At 42.9% G+C, this 25,478-nt stretch overlaps 1 protein-coding gene across 8 annotated transcripts in view; it reads left to right on the forward strand.

The window, feature by feature from the left end:
* Positions 1–25,478, forward strand: part of plekhg4 (pleckstrin homology domain containing, family G (with RhoGef domain) member 4) — a 447,922-nt gene that overhangs the window by 371,288 nt on the left and 51,156 nt on the right. For 7 of the 8 annotated variants that reach the window (XM_070897923.1, XM_070897924.1, XM_070897919.1 and 4 more), the window contains one exon: positions 4,537–5,540. In XM_070897923.1, the coding sequence (XP_070754024.1) occupies positions 4,537–5,540 (1,004 nt within the window). The remainder of the gene's footprint in view (positions 1–4,536; positions 5,541–25,478) is intronic. The other variant, XM_070897926.1, reaches the window with a different exon arrangement.

Here is a 25,478-nt window from a genome sequence, read left to right on the forward strand (position 1 = left end):
CACCCAGGTCTCGTTGCACCTCCCCTTTTCCTAATCTGCCGCCATCCAGATAATATTCTGTCTTCGTGTTTTTGCCCCCAAAATGGATAACCTCACATTTATTCATATTATTCTGCATCTGCCATGCATTTGCCCACTCATCTAACCTGTCCAAGTCACCCTGCAGCCTCTTAGCTTCCCCCTCACAGCTCACACCGCCACCTAGTTTAGTGTCATCCACAAACTTGGAGATATTACACTCAATTCCTTCATCTGAATCGTTAATGTATATTGTAAAGAGCTGAGGTCCCAGCACTGAGCCCTGCGGCACTCCACTAGTCACTGTCTGCCATTCTGAAAAGGACCCGTTTATCCAGACTCTCTGCTTCCTGTCTGCCAACCAGTTCTCTATCCACGTCAGTACATTACCCCCAATGCCATGCGCTTTGATTTTGCACACCACAATCTCTTGTGCGAGACCTTGTCAAAAGCCTTTTGAAAGTCCAAATACACCACACCCACTGGTTCTCCCTTGTCCACTCTGCTAGTTACATCCTCAAAAAATTCCAGAAGATTTGTCAAGCATGATTTCCCTTTCATAAATCCATGCTGACGGTCCAATCCTGTCACTGCTTTCCAAATGCGCTGCTATTTTATCCTTAATGATTGATTCCAACATTTTCCTCACTACTGATGTCAGGCTAATCAGTCTATAATTACCCGTTTTCTCTCTTCCCCCTTTTTTAAAAAGTGGTGTTACATTAGCTACCCTCCAGTCCATAGGAGATAGGGGTAGAAGAAATGAAAGCCGGGTCAAAATTTCCATTAATGATTATTTTCTTGAGGTAATGGCTGTCAAAAATGTGGACAAGTGTGTCTTGAGTATTCAAATATTACTTCATACGCTTTTTTTGTTCATTCATGCTGAAGTGTATATGTTACTTAGAACTTTTGGAACTTGCTTGTCTTGTGGTCATTTTAGCTGTGCCGCAGAAAGCTGAACAATCTGACGGGCTCCCTTGTAATAAGTGACCACTATAATTAAGTTACAGAGGATATATAATGGCAGCGCCATCTCAACCACTGTATCAAGTACGATAGTGGTTGTACTGCTTTTTGCTAGTTTTTTGGTTAATATTTTCGAGGTGAAGAGCATCAGTACCAGAGCATTCAACATACTGTACTCACGAATTTCCATGTTTTGTATACCATGGTTAAGCTGTTCGTTGCAGCTTCCTTAATATGCCCCTGCAATATAAATTGACCACAAATTAAGAAAAGCGTGCCTTACTGCTCCAATACAGTGACATTTTCTTCTTCCAGTGACATTTGCCTCTGAGTAAGATCATTACCTTAGTACCAAATAATGGGCAGTTTGTGCTGTGGCCACGTATCCATTAAGATTTAGATTGAGACTGACCAAATTAAATTTCATCGAACCGTCTCACATTTTAGAGCAGAGAGACTTTCCTCCCATTAGTCTGAATTGGATTCATATAGTGCTCCTAGCAATGAAACAGTGTGCCACCAAGTCTCCTAAATGGTCTGTTAGTAAATGCTCAGCAGAGACATTTAAAACTCAGCCCATGACTTGCATATGCTGCAAGGGGATCATGTCATCTTGTATCATCACAGCACGCCCACCTTCACAAAATAGAAGATTGTAGGTTTTCTGTATACAGTCGAACAATCTACGGTATGTCAGTGACTTTTAAAAACACTACTTTTCATTGTTCTTTCCGCAGGATATCACTATTGATACAATCATGAGCAGTGTGAAATAGGCTTGTTGTTAATAAGTGCAACAACATGGGGTGCAATCATCAGCACAAGCTAACAAGCAATATTCTGTACTGCTAACGTCATAACAGTGCTGTATCACAGAATGGTGGAACATGAGCCTATTAACATTTGTCACTTTTTGCCTAATATGAATTGGTAGCCGTTACAGAAAAGACACATAGAACAGCTCAATGTAACAAAACATTTCCGTGTTCTGACCTCAGACACATAATCATAGCTTCATAAATATGAGACATTTAAGGGAATTTGTACAGATCGACAAAATTCACCATCACGTAAATCCTTATTGGAAAGGTTTTAAGTCTTGCTTGCAGTTACTGTTGTGCAAAAACTCATGACAAAGGGCTTTGATAGAGTGCAAGACGTTTCCACTTGTAGTGAGTCCAGAACAAGGGGGCATAAATATAAGATAGCTAGTAACAGTTAAAATAAAACATTTAGGAGGAATTTCTTTACACAGAGTGATGAGAATGTGGAAATCGTACCACATGGAGTGGTTGAAGTAGATAGCATTGATACATTTAAGAGGAGACTGGATGCATACACAAGGGGAAAGGGAATAGAGGGATATGGGGGCAGGGTGGGAAAAGATAATCATTAAGCTTGTGTGGAGGCCAAACACCACGACAGACGAGTTGGGCCGAAGGCCTGTTTCTGTGCTGTGTAGATGCTATGTACTTTTATCTAAAAAATACCATGTTGCTGATCATGGCTTTTACCAATGATCTTTCCTAGTTCATGTTTGAATAATTGAAAGTCCTGTTCTCCCTGCTCCTCCCCTTAAAAAAAATGTGTTTTTATTTCTCTTATCTTGCACCATCCCTCAATTGAGATCTGCCAGTTCCCAGGCCGATTCTAGTGCCAATCTTAGTACAGCTGCTGCAAAATCCAAAGGAGCAGAATTCACTTCAGTTTTTCCTGCCTGTGGGGAAGTGCCTGTCTATCTTCTAAAGATGACTCAGCTGAACTAATGGAATCATGTCTTTAAATCTGAGTAAGATTGACCTGGGGCAATTTATTGGTACACCAGGCGACTCAATTAAAATAACTGATCAATTTTGTACCACTTGATCAGCTAAAACTTTCTCTATGCGTTCCACTTATTCCATGGCTGGGTTTATTGCATGCTGAGCTCCCATTCTCAGTGATTGCCATGGGGAATTGCCTAGTAGAGGCCAAGTTTTAACACTGAGAAGAAAAATGAAGAAAACATAATGGTATTGGTGCGGGAATAGGCTAGCTTAGCCTTGGATAGTGCAGGAAGATCAATAGAAAGAGGAAGGCAGCAAAACATAAATACATTTTAAGAGGGATTCTAACCCTGAAGAAAAACTGAATTAGTAGCTTTTTCACTAATAATTTGTGCGCAAGGCAATTCTTAATATTCAAAGAAGAATTAGACATTAATCAGCCTTATTCTTCACATGTTTTGGCTCAAATTCTTATTTTGATTTTGTTGAATTTTTGCACTGATCATGGTGATGGAACAGCTTCTTTCTTTTGCCATCTATTGTCAGCATTAAACATTCCTGGGTCAGGTGCAAAATAAATCTTTCAATTCTGTCCAGTAATTTGACAATCCAAAAAGCACTTTTACTGTATCAGCATAATTTTGTCAACCTTCCACACCAGCAGCTTTTACGATATGATTAGCAATTTACTATGAATTTCTTCAAAATGAGCTGTTAGCGCATGTTTTTTGGGAACTGGATTGAGGCTTCCCAAACTCATTCCACATGGGAACCTTATAGCCAGCAATGAGAGAAGGCAATCATCATTTCAGACACAGATGAAATTGCCTTAAATTCTGTTAAGAGCATACCATTTTAGTCTCACTAATAAAAATATATTGAATACGTTGGGCTGATGAAGATTTTTATTCCTTTTTATAAAACAGAAAATAAGAGTTTCTTAAATAGGTTAATACATTTGGAAAATTTAGACCTCAGATTAGCTAGTGATATGCATTAAGCATAACAGGAATTATATTCTTTGTTCCTTGAACTATGCTGGTTTGTTGGATACCTATTAATTATTGTGTGTAAATAGGTTTTTATATTACTTACATCAGTGTTACGTTTGACAAATGGAGCCTGAGTGAAGCACTTATGTTTGGTACTATTACACTGTGTAATCTTGGCATGATGAATGACATTTAGCTTGTAGGCAATTGAGTTATTTCGGCAACTCAGCATAGCTAGTGTAAAACAGCTGGTATGTCACAGTTGGTTCACATCTGCCCTTGGAGGAGGTCATGTTTGAGTCTCAGGGAACCAAGATCTTGAGAATTGTTTGCCAGAGGAAAAGTAAGCATCGTCACTGTGAGCTGCGAAAACAGACTGTTTGTTGTGGATTATTAGTATAATAAATTTAAGTGTATTTATCTACAACTACAAAATATCTGGATCATTACAGTATATAGTGAGTACTGTATTAAAAAAGAAATTATTCAGCAGTTTGTGAATAGAAAATTCATCATCTCTGTCTCAAGCCTGTGATATATAAACAGAATAGGATAACCTTTTATCATGGTTATTTACTCCAATAACCGCTGGGTTTACTTTGAGTCTATCACTAACGGTGCTAAAAGTCAGTATTTTTTTTGCTCGTTTTAGAAGTCCTTTTCCCCAAATATATTTTGTGCAACAGCTCTTTTGTACTTTCTCTTTTTCGGTGACCCAAACCTTAATCTTGAAAAATGTTGGAATTTATTTTTACCAATTTGGTTGCTAAGCTGGTTTGTCTTTATTACAGGCTTATGAGTGGGCCCTAGAAGGTATGCGGCACCTTGCGTGCATCAGCATGGATGACTGCAGTTCGCCAGAGCGCTGTGGGCCTGTTGTGAAATATCTGGAAAATCATCATCGTCAGCATCCTAAAATTCCAGATGCAAAGTTTCAAGAAATGAAGGAATTGGCATGTGAATTAAAAAATGAGAAGGGAATGAAACAGTGGAAGTTTGCTTGGTCCAAATGCCAAGAGACAAAGCTCATCTTTGAAAAGAAGCTAGAAGCTGCATTGCGGACAAGAAAGTCATTACCTTCAGACCATAGGCTTTCTGATTTTGATGGTATGAGGAATGAGAGTGTTAACATGGGACACAGGAGGCATTCAGATGGTATGGAGCAAAGATTACAGTGTGAAAGGGGTATTGCAAGCTCAACCAGTAGTATTTATTCTCTGAGTAACAGATCAACACATTGTGGTGTGTGGCAGAAAGACAAACTCTCACCACGGTCTTCAGGCAGTTGTTATGGGACTGTAAATAATGAGGATGTTTTTGTACCTGAAGTCATTCTCAGTAAAAACTCTACTCCCCGTTTCCAAGGCTTTGATAAAATGGGAGCAGGGAGAGCTTGTGCTTCTGTTCATACGTCAACACCAGATGCTCATAGACTATTGCACAGTATCTCTGATGAAGAATCCAACTGTGATAGTAATGTTGATTCTTCTCATCTACAGTCCAGATGTCTCTCAACGCCAGATTCCCAGAATCTGAAAAAGCTATTACGGAAAGCACAGAGCTTTGACTTTTCATCCAATGATACCTTCAGGTACAATTCATGTCAAAGAACCTTTAGTGAACCTGCAAGGCGTGGAAACACAGGGGTGTTCATTAAAGGGCTAGAAGTGAGCAGCACTGAACTTAATGATAGACCTTGTACCTCCAGGCAGCAAGCATTGTTTAGTTGGACTGGAAACCAGGCAGAAGACCTCAGAAGTTATACCCCTTTACCAGAGGCCAAGGCTAAGGGCAGGTGGGTATTAATTTCATGCAGGAGTAATATAGTTTGTGAACCATTTAGCTGAGTGCTGTGTTTGTAAATGGGACATACAACAAAACATTAGAATGGAGTAAACAGCAACTAAACATGTTTATCCCTCAAATTGCACGGTAGAAATTGGACCACATTGCAACTGTTTTACGGGCGCAAGGAGGGCCAATTTTGGGGACCAATGTGCTGCGTCTCAAGGACATCTGGAAGATATCCAACCCAGTATTGAATCAGGCCAATTTTAAGTTGCCTGGGGCGGTCTCCTAAAGCAGGCATTACACCCCATATTTCATTTGGGTTTTCCGGGCGTGGATGGGGCCTAACAAATGGTTGTGACCAAAATGACAAAAAAAATGTATGATTGATGTAAGGCCAGGAAGAGCAGGAGTGCTGCTGGCTCACGATTGCTCCGCTTCCATTTTCCTGTGACTTTGCTTCAGGTCACTGCCGGTGAGGTAAGCGGCCTGACATTCATCTTTATAAAATGGGCAAGCTGTCCAATAATAATAAAGCCCAATTTCAGGCGGGCCTGGGGCTACTATAGAGTTCAAGCCCAAAATAGGGCATAAAGGAATTTCCAACCCTGCATCTTTTAACCTTGTTATATTGTATGTAAACTGGAACAGCAACAGAGTCAGCAACACTTACTATAACAGTATAGTTTATCATAAATTGGCACCAAACTGAAACTGTCATGGTGCCAAAAGCCAATATATTTTTCCCATCTGGTCTATGGGATCCAAGATCCAAAGGTTTTTAATATATAAACACATGCACGCTCAGTTGGGAAAATGTTAACTTAAATGAATTATTCTTTACTATGCAACTAGTGGCAGATGTTTCTCAAATTTGTCACTTGTATTTTAAAAAAAAGTACTTTTGTAAATGACATCCCGTTATAAGAAACTAATGAGATGGGGATATGTAAAATGTTCAGTTTATGATTTCTGGGAGAAAAAAAAGTTATGGAAAGTGTGTACTTGTTCTGAATATTGGCTTTTGTTTCACAGTGGCAGCTTAATATCCGGTAGGCTCTTAATCTTGCTGCAGCAAGATTCTCAATCAGTACCTTTTTTATTAGTTGTACCCAACCTTTTTTAAAAATCAATTTTCTTACAGGATCGTCACCTCGTTCTCATCCAGCTATCTCAACCTAGACAGCAAAGAGGCATTACAATTTAGCATCAATATTTTCAGACTGGGATTGGGGGGGTGGGAGTGCGGGGTGGCCGCGATAAGTGTGTTCTCCTGGCCTGAAACCCTGACTGCTACTGGTTCCATTGGTATTATAAACTCTCTGATACCTTGTACAAGAGACCATTCATAATGTGAGTGTCAATAATTTATTCAAGGATGGAGGGCCAGGCCTGAGCCAGTATTTTGCCAGATTTCCATGTGTATAGTTCCAAACAGAGTTTGTTGGGTTGTGATCAGCAGTGGGAACACTGCCATTTATCTCCTCCCCCTTCCTTGGGGACGCTGAGGCCAATTGTAGAACTCTCAATAGGCCCTGGCTGAGATTGGTAGCTGAACACATGCTGCAGTATCACCCCATGCAATGAAATCACTAAACCATCAGGCAGCCCAATTTGTGCTTTTTATAGCTCATACATTCCTTTTAGTTAACATTCAGGATGAAACAATACAAAACAAAGGATCCACATTTCTGTGGGAAAATGTGTAAATGACACCATGCATGTTATAAAAAGGGAACTGGCACAGTACACCATGCTGATTTAAAACGAATGTTTTAATTTTAATCTTTGTTTTAATTTAATATATTTTCCTGTGATATAAAAATTTAAAAATTAATTGGCTTGCTTCCCAGAGGTAAGTGGTTATTTGGAGGCCCAGTCAATGTTTACCCATCAGATTAATTGTAAAAACAAATCAGGGTAGTGAATAATGAAGAGGTTGAACACAGAGCTTGTGGGAGAGATTCCAGCATGGGTCAAGACATATAATTTGGAAAAATAAAACCTAATTGAATTGTTCTCAGCAGGAAACCTTTTGCTTCTCATTCACTACCCATTATGAGGCTGGCGCCAGTAAATGGCAGAAATGTGATGTCACCTTCTTCCCAAGCTAAAGTGTGACTAAATGCTCTATTGTGCTTAAGGGTCAATGGAAATTCAAAACCAGAGTAGCAATCAGTGCCGATACTCAGAAGTTTACTATATTAAAACCGTGTCACTTTGCTAAAGTCAGACAAAAATGGTCTTGCATTAACTAATAAGGAAACACTTTAAGGTACATAGATATTGTACTTTATTGAACTTGGCTCTGAAAGTTTTCAGCTGCTTTACTTATGTCATGGTCATTAAATACCAAAATAGTATGTTAGCTATAACCTTTTGAGGGATATGCATTTTTGTTGATGGAAAATCTGTCCGTTGTAGTTTAAACTTAATGTAAATGTAATTAAAAGTAAGCTACACAAGTTACTAAAGTCAGGTGTTTTAACTGAATAACTGGGAAGTTTGTGTCATTGTGCCAAAATCGTAACAAAGCATTTCATACAGCTATGCTTGAAGCCATCCGATGCATCCTGCTTTATTAGGTGCTTTAAGAAATGAAATTTGTGTTAAACAGTGTATAAGAAAACACTGGAGCCCATCATTTAGGAGATGGTGGTGTGTTTACTGCCCATTATTGGCTGCTGTTGAGTAGTCCACAACCTGCATGATAGTTCCTAATGGGTGCCACTTGATCCATATTTCCTTCACCAAATCATAAATGGTATTAAGATCAATTCTGAGGGAGTAACGTTTTCTCTTTAGCATTATGCCACGCAGCTTCATGCACAGTAATTACATATGGGAATTTGGGAGCACGACTGTCAGAAGAAGTGTCTTGAGTCTCTTCCCGGACTATTGTCCACAATCATAGAATCATATAATAGTATAGTATAAAAGGAGGCCATTCGGCCCATCAAGTTTATACCAGTTCTTTCGAAGAGCAATTCAGTTAGACTCACTCCTCGGCTCTTTTCCCAAATCCCTGCGTTTTTTTCTCCTTCAAGTATTTATCCAATTCCCTTTTGAAAGCTACTATTGAATCTTTTCCCACCACTTTCAGGCAGTGCATTCCAAATCCTTCCAACTAGTTGCATAAAAAAGCTTTCCATCATGTCACCTCTCTGGTTCATTTGACAATCACTTTAAATCTACGCCCTCTGGTTATCGACCCTTCAGTCATTGGAAACAGTTTATCTTTATTTACTCTATCGAGACCCTTCATAATTTTAAACACCTCTATCAAATCTCCTCTTAGCCTTCTCTGCTCTCAGGAGAACAACCCCAGCTTCTCCAGTCTATCACTGTAACTTTAATCCCTCTTCTCTGGAACCATTCGAGTAAATCTCTTCTGTACCTTCTGCAAAGCCTTCATATCCTTCCTAAAGTGTGGTGCCCAGAATTGGACACAATACTACAGCTGGGTCAGAACCAGTGTTTTATATGGGTTTAGCATAACTTCCTGGCTTTTGTGCACTATGCCTCAATTTATAAAGTCCAGGAACCTATATGCTTTATCATCTGCTTTGTTAACCTGTCCTGCACCTTTAAATATCTGTTCTTGCACCCCCTTTAAAATTGTACCATTTAGCTCGCCTCATTCTTCCTACCAAAATGCATCGCCTCACACTTTTCTGTGTTGAATTTCATCTATCATGTCTATGTCCTCTTGACATCTATTACTGTATTCCTCACTTTTTACTACACTTCCAAGTTTTATGTCATCTGCAAATTTCGAAATTGTGTCCTGTACCCCCAAGTCTAAGTCATTAATGTATACCAAACACAGCAGTGGTTCTTGTACTGAACCCGAGGGAACGTCACTGTAGCATTTAAAAGGGAGAAACGTGAAACAGCTACTTAGATTCTAAATTTAGGTAAGGCTGACTTCAACTGAATGAGGCAGAGACTGTCCACAGTAAACTGGGTAAATCTGTTACTGGGTAAAACAACAAAAGATCAGTTTTTAAAAGAATTTAACATGATACAGAACCAGTTTATACCCCTGCGGGGCAAGAGTTCTACTTAACAAAAAACAGCCATGGACAACTAAAGAGGTAAAGCACAGCATAAAACTAAAGGAAAAAGCAAACAAAAATGCAAAAAATAGCACAGATCCTGGCAAATGGGAAAGATACAAAGAACAGCAAAGGATCACAAAACAGATAATAGCTACAAAAAGGGAGCATGAAAAAAAACTTGCAAGGGATATCAAAATCAATACGTTTTTACAGTTACATTAGGAAAAAAGAGGGTGGTCAGGAGCAATGTTGGCCCCTTAAAAACTGAAAGTGGTGATGTTGTCAATGACAGAGGAAATGGCAGACATGATGAATAATTACTTTGTGTCAGTATTTACAGTAGACGAGGATAGAATGCTGGAAATCCCAAAGAAACTAATATTGAATCGGGGACAGTGACTCAAGAAAATTAGCAACAACAACTTGTATTTGTGTAGCGCCTTTAATGTAGTGAAACGTCCCAAGGCGCTTCATAGGAGTATTATGAGATAAAAAATTTGACACCAAGCCACATAAGGAGAAATTAAGGCCGGTTGACAAAGCTTGGTCAAAGAGGTAGGTTTTAAGGAGCGTCTTAAAGGAGGATAGAGAAGCGGAGAGGTTTAGGCAGGGAGTTCCAGAGCTTGGGGCCTAGGCAACAGAAGACATGGTCACCAATGATTGAGCAATTATAATGGATGCTCAAGAGGGCAGAATTAGAAGAGCGCAGACATCTCGCCAGGGGTGGGGGGGATTACAGCTAGGGAGGGGCGAGGCCATGGAGTGATTTGAAAAGAAGGATGAGAATTTCGAAATCAAGGCGTTTAACCGGAAACCAATGTAGGTCAGAAAGCACAGGAGTGATGGATGAACGGGACTTAGTACGAGTTGGGACACAGGCAACCGAGTTTTGGATCACCTCTAGTTTACGTAAGGTAGAATGTTAGAGGCCAGCCAGGAGTATGTTGGAATAGTCAAGTCTAGAGCTAACAAAGGCATGGATGAGGAATTCAGCAGCGGATGAGCTGAGGCAAGGGTGGAGACGGGCAGTGTTACGGAGGTGGAAATAGGCGGTCTTAGTTATGGTGTGGATATGGGTTAAAAGCTCATTTCAGGGTCAAAACTGACATCAAGGTCACGAACAGTAAGTAAAATAACAGCAATGAAGAAAATAATGGCACTAAAGAGTGACAAATCCCCAGGGCCAGATGGTTTCCATCCCAGGGTTTTAAAGGAAGTCGGTGAGCAGATTGCAGATGCCCTAACTATATAATCTTCCAAAGTTCTCTAGATTCAGGAACCGCCCATTTAGATTGGAAAATTGCGCAGGTCACTCCGTTTTTTAAGAATGGCGGGAGAGGGAAACTAGGGAATTGTAGATTAGTTAGCCTAGCATCTGTTGTCGGGAAATTGCTAGAGCTAGAGTGACTGAACACCACAAATTTTCAGTTGATCAGAGAACCAACATGGATAGGTCATGTGTAATGAACCTAATAGAATTTGTTTAGAAAATAACTGAAGTAGTAGACAGGGGAATGTCTATGTATGCAGTTTATGTGGACTTTCAGAAGGCATTCGATAAAGTTCCACATAAGAGCTAACATTAAATCTCATGGAATTGAAGGCAAATTATTGGCCAGGTTAGGAAATTCATTAGGCAGTAGAAATCAGAGACTAGGGGTAATGGGTATCTCCTCAAATTGGAAGGAAGTGACTTGTGTGTCCCACACGGGTCTTTGCTTGGGCCTCAACTATTCATTATATTTATTAATGACTTGGATAACACAATTTCAAGCCAAATATCTAAGTTTACCGATGACACAAAGATTGGTGGCATAGTGTAGATGGGAAAAAGAAAGTCTTGCATCTATATAGCGCCTTTCATGACCCCAGGACATTCCAAAGCACTGTACAGCGAATGAAGTGTAGTCACTGTTGTAATGTAGGAAACGCAGCAGCCAATTTGCACACAGCAAGCTCCCATACACAGCAATGTGATAATAACCAGATAATCTGTTTTTAGTGAAATTACAAAGAGACATTGATAAATTAAGTGAGTGGGCAAAGCTGGATTTCAATGCATGCAAGTGTGAGGTAATCCATTTTGGATCTGAGAACAATAGATCCAAGTATTTTTCAAATAGTGAAAAGCTCAGAACTGTGGAGACAGAGATTTAGGGGTTGATGTACACAGATCACTAAAATGTAGTAGTCAGATACAAAAATTAATCAGAAACACTAATGGAATGTTAGCCTTTATATCCAGAGGCCAAGAATATAAAGGGGAGAAAGTTTTACTACAGCTATACAAAGCTCTGGTTGGACCACATCTGGACTATTATGTACAATTCTGGACACCACACCTTGGAAAGAATATATTGGCCATGGAAGCAGTATAGCGCAGATTCACCAGAATGTTACTAGGGCTCCAAGGATTAAATTATGAGGAGAAATTGCATAAACTAGGTTTGTATTCCCTGGAATATAGAAAATTAAGGAGTGATTTGATTGCAACTGTTCAGATTTTGAAAGGAATTAATGGGGTAGATAGAGAAACATTTTCATAACTTTAAAAGCAGAGCCAGGTCATTCAGGAGAAAAGTTAGGAAACACTTCTTTATGCAAAGTGTGGTAGAAGTGTAGAACTCTCTCCCACTAGCTCAATGAATAATTTTAAATTTGAGATCAATAGATTTTTGCTAGCCAAGGGTATTAAAGGATATGGAGCCAAGGCGGGTGGATGGAGTTAGAATACAGATCAGCCATGATCTCATTCAATAACTGAACAAGCTCGAGGGCCTGAATGGCATACTCCTATTGCTATGTAACTCCGGAGCATTCGACCTAGGCACAGTTGTCTATGATGATGTACAAGAGGCCTTCGTCAGAGAAATAGAGTTCGAGGGAGAAGAATTGTAGGGCTGGAGGAGGTTACAAAAAGAGCAAGGGACAATGCTTTGAATGGATATAAACATTAGGATGAGAATTTTAAATTGATGGTGTTGGGGAACCGGGAGCTAATGTAGGTCAGCGAGGACAGAGATGATGGGTAAGCAGGACTTGTTGCAGCATAGGGTATGAACAGCAGAGTTTTGCATGAGCTGATGTTTACAAAAGCTGGAGGATGAGATGCCTGCCAGATGACCATTGGAATACTCAATCCTCGAGTTGATAACGGCATTGATTAGGGTTTTAGTAGCGCATGAGCGGAGGTAGGTGCAAGGCGGGTGCTGTTACGGAGGTCGGAATAGGTCGTCTTTGTGGTATTGGAAGTTCAGCTCGAGGTCGACTAGGATGCCACGGTTGTAGACAGTCTGGTTAAGCCTGAGACAGTGGCTGAGGCAAGGGATGGAATTGGTGACAAGGATAAGCAGGGTGCTAAGGGCCATTTGCATTGTCAGAGTGTCAGGGGTTGCAAATCAGGCTACACACAAAATCTCCATACGTGGTCCTGGTGTGCAAGGTTCTGCATCGGGAGCACCAAAGATGAGCATTTACTCCTGAGTACTTAGTCATTTTTGTTTTTGCATACATGTATCCAAGAAACAGCTAGGTCTTGTCCTGGGTAAGACTCCAACCATATGTTTTCCCCACTGACATCTGGCTCACCTTTGGCACTCAGAGGAACTCTGATGTCTGTTAGAAATGGGCAAATGCCTGATGCTGAATTCAAAATATTTAATGGCTTAAACCACCCAAAGGGCAACTCATCTTCCGGCCTTTGTAAAAATTCAAACTCTCCCCTTCTGGCAGTCTAGCATGCACTCTGAGTCGGATGAAGGCTTGTTTAATCACGAGGAATTGGTCCTTGAACATATTGAGAGGTCATTGGCATGATGACTGGGATATCATCCATGTAGCTTTTCCTTCCCATGCATACAAGATGTATCCTTCTCTGAGGTGATGTTTAAATTGCTTTTCCTGTTGGCAAAGGATTTGCTTGGTTTTCAATTCCATGTTGATTGCAATTTAAATAATTTTCCCCCATATTATTGTTTTCACGTTTTGGTACTATGTAGTGAAAATTGGTTTATTTTTTTTAATCTTTTCTTTGCCGTCACCCATATTTTTTCATCAGTACAAAGTAACAGTCCTTAGTCTTTCAGCACGATATAAAAGTGCAAGTGTATTCACTGCTGTAGATATTAGCATCAAATATATTTAGTGTTCAACAATGGTACATCCCTGTCTGGAGTAAAAATAAAACTGGGAAGGTGGCGCAACCGTGGCTAACAAGGGAAATTAGGGATAGTGTTAAATCCAAGGAAGAGGCATATAAATTGGCCAGAAAAAGCAGTAAACCTGAGGACTGGGAGAAATTTAGAATTCAGCAGAGGACGACAAATGATGAGCCATTTGGGACTGAGATGAGGAAAAACTTCTTCACTCAGAGAGTTGTTAACCTGTGGAAATCTCTACCGCATAAAGCTATTGATGCCAGTTCATTGGATATATTCAAGAGGGAATTAAATATGGCCCTTACGGCTAAAAGGATCAAGGGGTATGGAAAGGGGTACTGAGGTGAATGATCAGCCATGATCTTATTGAATGGTGGTGCAGGCTCGAAGGGCCAAATGGCATATTCCTGCACCTATTTTTTATGTAATTAGGAGGGGGAAATAGAGTATGAGAGGAAGCTTGCTGGGAACATAAAAACTGACTGCAAAAACTTCTATAGATATGTGAAGAGAAAAAGATTAGTGAAGGAATGTAGGTCCCGTGCAGTCAGAATCAAGTGAATTTATAATGGGGAACAAAGAAATGGCAGACCAATTGAACAAATACTTTGGTTCTGTCTTCACGAAGGAAGACACATATAACCTTCCGGAAATACTAGGGGACCGAGGGTCTAGCGAGAAGGAGGAACTGAAGGAAATCCTTATTAGTCAGGAAATTGTGTTAGGGAAATTGATGGGATTGAAGGCTGATAAATCCCCAGGGTCTGATAGTCTGCATCCCAGAGTACTTAAGGAAGTGGTCCTAGAAATAGTGGATGCAATGGTGATAATTTTCCAACAGTCTATCGACTCTGGATCAGTTCTTATGGACTGGAGGGTAGCTAATGTAACACCACTTTTTAAAAAAAAAGGAGGGAGAGAGAAAACAGGGAATTATAGACCGGTTAGCCTGACATCAGTAGTGGAAGAACGTTCTTGCTATTGAGGGAGTGCAGCGGAGGTCCACCAGACTGATTCCAGGGATGGCTGGACTGACATATGAGGAGAGACTGGATCAACTGGGCCTTTATACACTGGAGTTTAGAAGGATGAGAGGGGATCTCATAGAAACATATAAGATTATGACTGGACTGGACAGGCTAGATGCGGGAAGAATGTTCCCGATGTTGGGGAAGTCCAGAACCAGGGGACACAGTCTTAGGATAAGGGGCAGGCTGTTTAGGACTGAGATGAGGAGAAACTTCTTCACTCAGAGAGTTGTTAACCGGTGGAATTCCCTGCCGCAGAGAGTTGTTGATGCCAGTTCATTGGATATATTGAAGAGGGAGTTAGATATGGCCCTTATGGCTAAAGGGATCAAGGGGTATGGAGAGAAAGCAGGAAAGGGATACTGAAGGAATGATTAGCCATGATCTTATTAAATGGTGCTGCAGGCTCGAAGGGCCGAATGGCCTACTCCTGCACCTATTTTCTATGTTTTCTGTCCAGACATGATTTTTTTTTCCATCTGCTCTTGAATCTTCTTTCCCTGTGGACACTGGAACTAATTAATGATGAGAGGGAATCATAAAGTACAGAGGTACATTTTTTTTTTAACCCAGAGCCACTGATAAAGAAAGATTCTCTGTGTCACTGCTAAGGCTAAAGCAGTGGTCTGGAGAGTTAGGAGTATAGGCAGAAGGTTTATGCATCTTTGGAACCCTCAGTAGGTTAGACATCGATCTGAAGTCCAAAATGTTTGTCTTGTGGTAGCATTCAGCGTCCTCTGCTTCCATTGAGGCAATTTGCACTTCCAATTCAATGATGCTGAGGTTCACAAAAAGAGCTCACTCTGGGTGGCTTGTGCCAACTATGCCACAGCAAGCTTGTGTTTGATCTTGGTTAGCATTGACTCGCTTCACTTATTCTGGAATGTCAAGTTGCTAGACTTTTAAATCCTTCTATATCGAAAGATCCTAATATAATTTATATTAAAATGTTACTATTAAGCTATATTTAGCTCTCATTGGGATAAATTCACAGAGAAACCAAGGACTGGAGCTTGTGTATTAGACATACTGGTTCAGGAAATAGTTCCTCTGGCATACCACTTGAACTTGAATCATATAGACATTCCTACAAGACAAACACACTCATTATGTAGAGTGACCCATTCATGTGAGGACAGCAGGAGGCATTTTCCGGAACCCCCCTCCCCCATCCAGGGATGGTAATTGGTAATTAATGGTAATTAGCAGCCTTAACAATCTCCAGAGACGGGGGGCCGAAATTGCCCCTGTGAGAAAGGTCCCCAAAGGCGTTGAAGGGTTTTCACCTGGACGCAGCGGCCAGAGCGCCTCCACCTCTCCGGAGTTGCCCCTGGGATTCGGCACACGAAAAGGGCTTTGTGCCGCATCCCACAAGCATGGAGATGACATAATCAGCGTGCACACAGAGCCCTTTGCCCCGGGGGAAATTGCCCTGCGGGACGCGAGGTTCAGGTTGGGTGATGCCACTGACAGCTTCGCGGGGCGAGAATCTGTGGTGGCTGGGGACCCCCAGCCGCCCATAAAGGAGAACTGGTAGCACTACCACCGCCATCTTTTCTATGTTGGCCGACTTTTTAGTCGGCCCGACAATGGCGGCCACTAGTGCGGCCAGGTTGCCAACATGCAGCCCGATATCTCCTCTTGGGTGCTTGTCCGGCCAACACCCTCCCTGGTGGCCCAGTGGGCGCCGCTAAAGTGGCTGCAGAGTTCACAGGTGACGCGGCACGTCAGTGCCATGCTGACACCATCTGTGCGGCACTGAGAGTTGTGCCCCGTTACCACTCCACACCTTTATTTGCTCTTAAGACCCCAATTCTTCACGATTTAGCGGCCTGTCTCACCGGGTGCTAAATTTTCTTGTAATTCAAATTATGGACCCAAAATGGGTGCGGGACAATTTTGCCCCCAGGGTTTCTGAGAGATTGAATCACTTGGTTTCCATGTCTAATGGCTAAAATAAAAATCTAACTGATTTTTGCTCCAAGTCGATCTCTCTTCTACGACTGATGCAGGTGTTTTGAAAGGATGCCAGCTTTGTTCTCTCTCACCATATTTTCTATTTTTTTTAAATGTTGGAATTGAGTGATGAAAAACAAATCAAAATGACATTAATAAATGTATGAGATGAGATCTGTTATCTTTTAGGGTTATTGTAATGTACAGTATTTTATGCAGTTTTTGGCTGTTCTGATTATGGCAGCTCCACTTTCCTGCCCGCTCCCCTTATCCCCTTATCATTTAAGAAACTGTCTATTTCTGTCCTAAATTTATTCAATGTCCAAGCTTCCGCAGCTCTCTGAGGCAGTGACTTGCACAGATTTACAACCCTCTACATGAGGAAATTTCTCCTCATCTCTGTTTTAAATGGGCGGCCCCTTATTCTAAGATCGTGCTCTCTCGTTCTAGTCTCCTCCAACAGTGGAAACATCCTCTCTGCATCCACCTTGTCAAGACCCCTCATAATCTTATACGTTTCGATAAGATCACCTCTCATTCTTCTGAATTCCAATGAGTAGAGGCCCAACCTTTTCAACCTTTCCTCATAAGTCAACCCCCTCCTCTCCGGAATTAACCTAGTGAACCTTCTCTGAACTGCCTCCAAAGCAAGTATATCCTGTTGTAAATATGGAAAACAAAACTGCATGCTGTATTCTAGGTGTGGCCTCACCAATACCCTGTATAGCTGTAGCAAGACTTCCCTGCTTTTATACTCTATCCCCTTTGCAATTGGCCTTCCTGATCACTTGCTGTACCTGCATTCGATCCTTTTATGTTTCATGCACAAGTACCCCCAGGTCCCACTGAACTGCAGTTCTTTGCAATCTTTCTTCATTTAAATAATAACTTGCTCTTTGATTTTTTTTCTGCCAAAGTGCATGACCTCACACTTTCCAACATATACACCATCTGCCAAAATTTTGCCCACTCACTTGGCCTGTCTATGACCTTTTGCAGATTTTTTGTGTCCTCCTCACACATTGCTTTTCCTCCCATCTTTGTATTGTCAGCAAACTTGGCTACGTTACACTCAGTCCCTTCTTCCAAGACGCTAATATAGATTGTAAATAGTTGGGGTCCCAACACTGATCCCTGCAGCACCCCACTAGTTACTCATTGCCAACCAGAGAATGAACCATTTATCCTGACTCTCGGTTTTCTGTTAGTTAGCCAATCCTCTATCCATGCTAATATATTACCCCCAACCCCGTGAACTTTTATCTTGTGCAGTAATCTTTTATGTGGCACCTTGTCAAATGCCTTCTGGAATTCCAAATACACCACATCTACTGGTTCCCCTTTATCCACACTGGTACATTCGTAATAAAGGATGAAATTGAGTACTGTGTACAATAAGCAAGTGTGACATTAGCTCCTTTAATAAGACTCCAGAGTGCAGGTACGTCGTGGGTGGCCTGCTTAGAGACCGTGCTCCCAAGGGATGCTGGGATCCCTTGGGACTCCCAACAGGTCGCCTCTCTGCTGGTAGTGTAATACAGGTTACAAGGGGTTAAATACATAACATCACTTCCCTGTGAAGTCAACAGTACATTTATTTACAAGGTGAGATGATCTGGGGCTTTTCGCTCCCTTGTCGATTGTCTCGGTACAAATGCGGGTGTGGGTGAGTTGGTTAGTTCTTCACTGGGCTGTTGGGCAGTTGGCCTTGCCGGGCTGCTGGAGATGGTGAGTTCAGCTTCGTGGTCAACCATGATGTCAGTTGCCACTTGTGTGTGTGTTGGAGGGTCAAAGTTGGTGGTGTCTTCTTCGGGTTGTTCGTAGCTGTTGGTGAACCGCAATTTGATTTGGTCCAAATGTTTTCCGTACGTTTGTCCATTGGCCAATTTGACCTGAAACACCCTGCTCCCCTCTTTGGCTGTGACCATGCCAGCGAGCCATTTGGGACCATGTCCATAATTGAGCACAAACACAGGATCATTGATCTCAGTATCGTGTGACAAATTTGCGCGGTCATGGTACACACTTTGTTGATGCCCCTTGCTCTCCATGTGATCATGGAGATCAGGGTGGACAAGAGAGAGCCTTGTTTTAAGCGTCCTTTTCATGAGCAGCTCGGCTGGGAGAACCCCGGTGAGTGAGTGGCCTCTGGTGCGGTAGCTGAGCAGCACTCGGGACAGCCGTGTCTGCAGGGAGCCTTCCGACACACATTTCAAGCTTTGATTGATGGTCTGAACTGCCCCGTTCTGCCTAGTTGTTGGATGCGGACTTGAACGGGGCAGATGTGACGTGCTTGATCCCATTGCAGGTCTTGAATTCCTTGAAATCAGCACTGGTGAAGCATGGCCCATTGTCGCTGACTAGGACATCAGGCAAGCCGTGCGTGGCAAACATGGCTCGTAGGCTTTCAATAGTGGCCGTGGACATGCTTACAGACATTATCGCACATTCAATCCATTTTGAGTAAGCGTCCACAACAACCAAAAACATTTTCCCTAGAAATGGGCCCGCATAGTCCACGTGGATACTCGACCACGGTTTGGAGGGCCACGACCACAAACTTAGCGGTGCCTCTCTAGGTGCATTGCTCAGCTGAGAGCAAGTGTTGCACTGGCGCACGCATGACACTAAATCTGAGTCGATGCCAGGCCACCACACATGGGATCTGGCTATGGCTTTTATCATTACAATGCCTGGGTGGGTGCTGTGCAGTTCACTTATATTTCTGCCTTTCTTGGGCAAGACCATGCGATTGCCCCACAACAGACAGTCCGCCTGCAGGGACATTTCGTCTTTGCGTCTGTGGAACGGCTTAATCGCCTCCTGCATCTCCGTTGGACCAGCTCCCATGGAGGACACAGTTTTTTTTACCAAGGACAGTAAAGGATCCTGGCTGGTCCAGATCTTAATCTGGCGGGCCGTAACGGGGGACTTTTCGTTCTCGAATGCCTCCATGACCATGAACAAGTCCGCTGGCTGTGCCATTTCCACCCTGATGGTGGGCAATGGCAGCCGACTGAGAGCATCTGCGCAGTTCTCTGTGCCCGGTCTGTGGCAGATTGCATTGTTGTTTGCCGACCGCATGAGCGCCCATCTTTGGATGCGGGCAGAGGCATTGTGTTAATCCTTTTGCTCTCCGAGAACAGCGATATGAGCGGCTTGTTGTCAGTTTCAAGCTCAAACTTGAGGCCAAATAACTACTGGTGCATTTTTTTTTTAACCCCGTAAACGCACACCAGAGCCTCTTTTTCAATCATGCTGCAGGCCCTTTCGGTCTTGGACAAACTCCTGGACGTATACGCGACCAGTTGCAAGATCCCCGATTCGTTAGCCTGTTGTAACACATACCCAACCCCGTATGATGATGCATCGCAAGCTAGCACTAATCTTTTACAAGGGTTGTACAGGACAAGCAGTTTGTTTGAACACAACAGATTTCTGGCTTTCTTAAAGGCAGCCCTTGTGAATTCCCCCATATCCAGTCGTCTCCCTTGCGCATGTAGGGGTTCTTGCAGTGTGCTTAACCCAGGTGGGAAATTACCACAGCTCGTTCTGTGGTCTCGGTGCGTTCTTGATGGCCTCCGTTTGGCGTCGGTGGGTCTGATGCCGTCTGCCACGATTCTTCTTCCCAAGAACTTGACCTCCTGAGCCAGGAAAACACACTTCGAGCATTTCAACCTGAGCCCCACGCAATCCAACTGACTAAGAATCTCTTTCAGATTCTTCAAGTGCTCAATGATGTCCTGACCTGCAACCAGTATGTCGTCCTGGAAAACCACGGTGCGAGGAACCGACTTTAGCAGGCTCTCCATGTTCCGTTGGAAGATTGCCGCGGCCGACCGAATCCCGAACGGGCACCGGTTATCGATGAACAGACCTTTGTGCATGTTGATGCAGGTGAGGCCTTTCGAAGACCCCTCCAGCTCCTGCGTCATGTAAGCCGAGGTCAGGTGCAGCTTGGTGAACGGCTTCCCTCCAGCCAGGGTCGCAAATAGGTTGTCTGACTTGGGTAGCAGGTACTGGTCCTGTCGCGAAAAACTGTTAATCGTTCCTTTATAGTCCCCACAAATTCTAACTGTGCCGACCTCTAAGTACCGGGACAATCGGACTAGCCCATTCGTTGAATTCCTCCGGCGCGATGATGCCTTCTCGCTGCAATCTGTCCAGCTCAATTTCCACTTTCTCACGGATCATGTACGGTACCGCCCATACCTTGTGATGGATGGGTCACGTACCGGGAACCAAATGGATCGGCACTTTCGTCCCTGAGACGTTTCCAATGCCTGGCTCGAACAACGGTGGGAACTTACTCAGAACCTGGGCACATGAGGCGTCGTCGACGGACGAAAGCGCTCGGATGTCGTCCCAGTTCCAGCGGATTTTTCCCAGCCAGCTTCTGCCAAACAAATTCGGGCCATCCCCTGGCACAATCCACAGCTGGAGTTTGTGTACTGCTCCGTCATTGGAGACTTTGACTTCTGCACTGCCAATTACAGGAATCGGTTCCTTGGTGTGTGTCCTTAGTTTGGTGTGAATGGGGCTGAGCTTGGGCTTGTGTGCCTTTTTGCCCCACAGCCTGTCGACGGCCTTTTTACTCATTATGGACTGACTTGCTCCAGTTCCATAGATACTGGAATACTATGCAGTTCAACTTTCAACATTATTGGTGGACATTTCGTAGTGAATGTGTGCACCCTGTACACTTCTGCCTCCTCGGTACGAGTCTCCAATTCAGCCTGATCCACAGTGGATCGATCTTTCTCTGCAATGTGGTGGTTTGCAGCTCGCCTTCACATTCACAGGAGGTGTCCCATTGTTCTGCAACCGTTGCATGAATAGTGCTTGAAGCGGCATTGATGGGGCCGATGATCACCTCCACAATGTCAACAAGGTGTTAACTACCTCGCATTAACGATTGATGGCAGACTCTGGGTCATCTGAGGTTGGGCAGCAGCAGCCGGCGTGTACATTCTGCCATGTATATTCCTGCTTGAAACCGATGTTAGTTTATGCACAGTACTGGCCGGAACTTCTTTACTCTGCGAAATCTGTTTGGTGTTGCTGGTGGCCATAAATGCCTGGGCTATTGTTATGGCTTTACTTAGATTCGGCATTTCTACAGTCAACAGTTTGCGAAGGATTGTCTCATGGCCAATGCCCAGTACAAAAAAGTCTCTCAGCATTTGTTCTAGGAATCCTTCAAATTTGCAATGTCCTGCGAGGTGCCTTAGTTCGGTGACATAGCTTGCCACTTCCTGGCCCTCCGATCGTTGACACGTGTAGAACCAATATCTCACCATCAAAACACTTTCTTTAGGATTTAGGTGCTCACGGACCAGCATATACAATTCTTCATAGGATTTCTCTGTTGGTTTTGCCGGAGCTAGGAGATTCTTCAGAGGTCATACGTTGTTCCCCCACAGATAGAGGAGGATCGCCCTTCATTTGGTAGCGTTCTCGTCCCCTTCCAGCTCGGCCACTAGAAGTATTGATCAAGTCTCTCCACGAAGGCCTCCCAATCGCCCCCTTCTGAGAACTTCTCCAGGATACCAACTGTTCTTTGCATTTTCACGCGGTTGTTCCTTACCTCGTCGCCAATCGTAATAAAGGATGAAACTGAGTAATGTGTACAATGAGCATGTGTGACCTTAGCTCCTTTAATAAGACTCCAGAGTGCAGGTACCTCGTGGGTGACCTGCTTATATACCATGCTCTCAAGGGATGCTGGGATCTCTTGGGACTCCAACAGTAGGCCCTCTGGTGGTAATGTAATACAGGTTACAAGGGGTTAAATACATAACACACTCTGTTACATCCCAAAGAACTCCAGCAAATTTGTCAAACATGACTTTCCCTTCATAAATCCATGTTAACTCTGACCGAATTTTGCTTTTCCAAATGTCCTGCTACTGTTTCTTTAATAACGGACTCAACATTTTCCCAACCACCGATGTTAGGCTAACTGGTCTATAGTTTCCTGCTTTTTGTCTGCCTCCTTTTTCAAATAGGGGCGTTACATTTGCAGTTTTCCAATCTGCTGAGACCTCCCCAGAATCCAGGGAATTTTGGTAAATTACAACCAATGCATCTACAATCCCTGCCACTACTTCTCTTAGACCCTAGGCTGCAAGCCATCAGGTCCAGGGGATTTATCTGTCTTTAGTCCCATTATCTTACTGAGTACAATCTTCTTAGTGATTGTGATTGTGTTTTAGCCCCTTGACTATCCACTGTTGGGATATTGTTAGTGTCCTCTACTGTAAAGACAGATATAAAATATTTGTTCAGAGTTTCTGCCATCTCCATGTTCCCCATTACTAATTCCCCAGTCTCGTCCTCTAAGGGACCAACATTTATTTTACCCACTCTTTTCCTTTTTATATACCTGTAGAAACTTTTGCTATCTGTTTTTATATTTTATGCTAGTTTACTTTCATAGTCTATCTTCCCTTTCATAATCATTCTTTTAGTCATTCTTTGCTGGCTTTTAAAAGCTTCCCAGTTTTCTATCCTCCCACTAGTTTTGACCACTTTGTATGCCCTTGTTTTTAATTGGATACCGTCCTTTATTTCTTAAGTTACACCCTTTCCTCCTCACTGGAATATATTTTTCTTGAGAGTTTTGAAATATCTCCTTAAATGTACACCACTGTTCATCAATCGTCCTACACTGTAATCTATTTTCCTAGGTCCACTTTAGCCAACTCTACCCTCATACCTTCATAGTCTCCTTAATTTAAGCTTAGTACGCTGGTTAGAGATCCAACTTTCTCACCCTTCATATGAATTTGAAATTCAGGTCATGCTATGATCACTCATTCCAAGGGGATCCTTTACTAGGAGATTGTTTATTAATCCTGTCTCATTACACAGGTCCAGATCTAAGATAGCCTGTCCCCTGGTTGATTCCGTTACATACTGCTCAAGGAACCCGTCCCTTACCCACTCTATGAACTCCCCCTCAAGGCTACCCTGACCAATTTGATTTGTCGAATCGATATGGAGTTAAAATCACCCATGATTATTGCTGTTCCCTTTTTACAAGCCCCCACTATTTCCTGGTTTATGCTCCAACCAACAGAGTTGCTACTGTTAGGCGGCCTATAGACGACATCCACCAGTGACTTTTTCCCCTTATTATTCTTTATCTCCACACAAACTGTTTCAACATCCTTATCATTTGAGCCAGTATAGTTTCTTACTATTGCAATGATTCCATCCTTTATCAATAGAGCTACCCCACCTCCTTTTCCTTTCTGAGTTTCCGGATTGTCAAGTACCCCATAATATTTAATTCCCAGTCCTGGTAACCTTGCAACCACGTCTCTGTAATGGCTATCAGATCATACCCATTTGTCTCAATTTGTGCCTCAACTCATCTATTTTGTTACAAATGCTACGTGCATTCAGACAAAGTGCCTTTAAGTCTTTTTTCCTGCTTCTTTCCTCGCTCCTTCAAACTCAGTTTCTTTATTTTTGCTTTCGAATTCCAGCTTTACTCCTCTCCCGACTAAATCTATTTTCAGGTTCCCATCCCCTGCCGAGCTAGTTTAAACCCTCCCCAATAGCACTAGCAACCCCCCCCCCCCCCCCCCCCCCCCCCCCGCGAGGATATTGCTTCCGGCTCTGTTGAGGTGCAATCCGTCCAGCATGTAGAGGTCCCACCTCCCCCAGAAGTGGTCCCAATGCCTCTGGAAACTAAAGCCCTCCCACCTGCACCATCACTCCAACCACGTATTCATCTGCTCTATCCTCCTATTTCTGTACTCACTAGCTCGTGGCACTGGGAGTAATCCGGAGATTACTACCTTTGAGGTCCTGCTTTTAATCTCTCTCCTAGCTCCCTAAACTCTGCCTGCAGGACCTCATCCCTCTTCCTACCGACCTCTGGCTGTTCACCCTCTTCACCCCAGAATGCCCTGCAGCCGCTCAGTGACATCCTTGACCCTGGCACCAGGCAGGCAACATATCATCCTGGAAACATAGAAACATAGAAAATAGATGCAGGAGTAGGCCATTCGGCCCTTCGAGCCTGCACCACCATTCAATATGATCACAGCTGATCATGCAACTTCAGTACCCCATTCCTGCTTTCTCTCCATACTCCGTGATCCCTTTAGCCGTAAAGGCCACATCTAACTCCCTTTTAAATATATCTAACGAACTGGCCTCAACAACTTTCTGTGGTAGAGAATTCCACATGTTCACAATTCTCTGAGTGAAGAAGTTTCTCCTCATCTCGATCCTAAATGGCTTACCCCTGATCCTTAGGGGACCCCTGGTTCTGGACTTCCCCAACATCGCGGACATTCTTCCTGCATCTAACCTGTCCAAACCCGTCAGAATTTTAAATGTTTCTATGAGATCCCCTCTCATTCTTCTTAATTCCAGTGAATATACGTCTAGTCGATCCAGTCTTTCTTCATGTGTCAGTCCTGCCATCCCGGGAATCAGTCTGGTGAACCTTCGCTGCACTCCCTCAATAACAAGAATGTCCTTCCTCAGATTAGGAAACCAAAACTATACACAATATTCAAGATGTGGCTTCAACTGCAGTAAGATCTCCCTGCTCCTACACTCAAATCCTCTCGCTATGAAGGCCAACATGCCATTTGTCTTCTTCACCGCCTGCTGTACCCGCATGCCAACTTTCAATGACTGATGTACCATGACACGCAAGTCTCGTTGCACCTCCCCTTTTCCTAATCTGTCACCATTCAGATGATATTCTACTTCCTGTTTT

This window comes from Pristiophorus japonicus, chromosome 13 (assembly GCF_044704955.1).
Source record: "Pristiophorus japonicus isolate sPriJap1 chromosome 13, sPriJap1.hap1, whole genome shotgun sequence".
In the NCBI taxonomy this organism is placed as follows: domain Eukaryota; kingdom Metazoa; phylum Chordata; class Chondrichthyes; family Pristiophoridae; genus Pristiophorus; species Pristiophorus japonicus.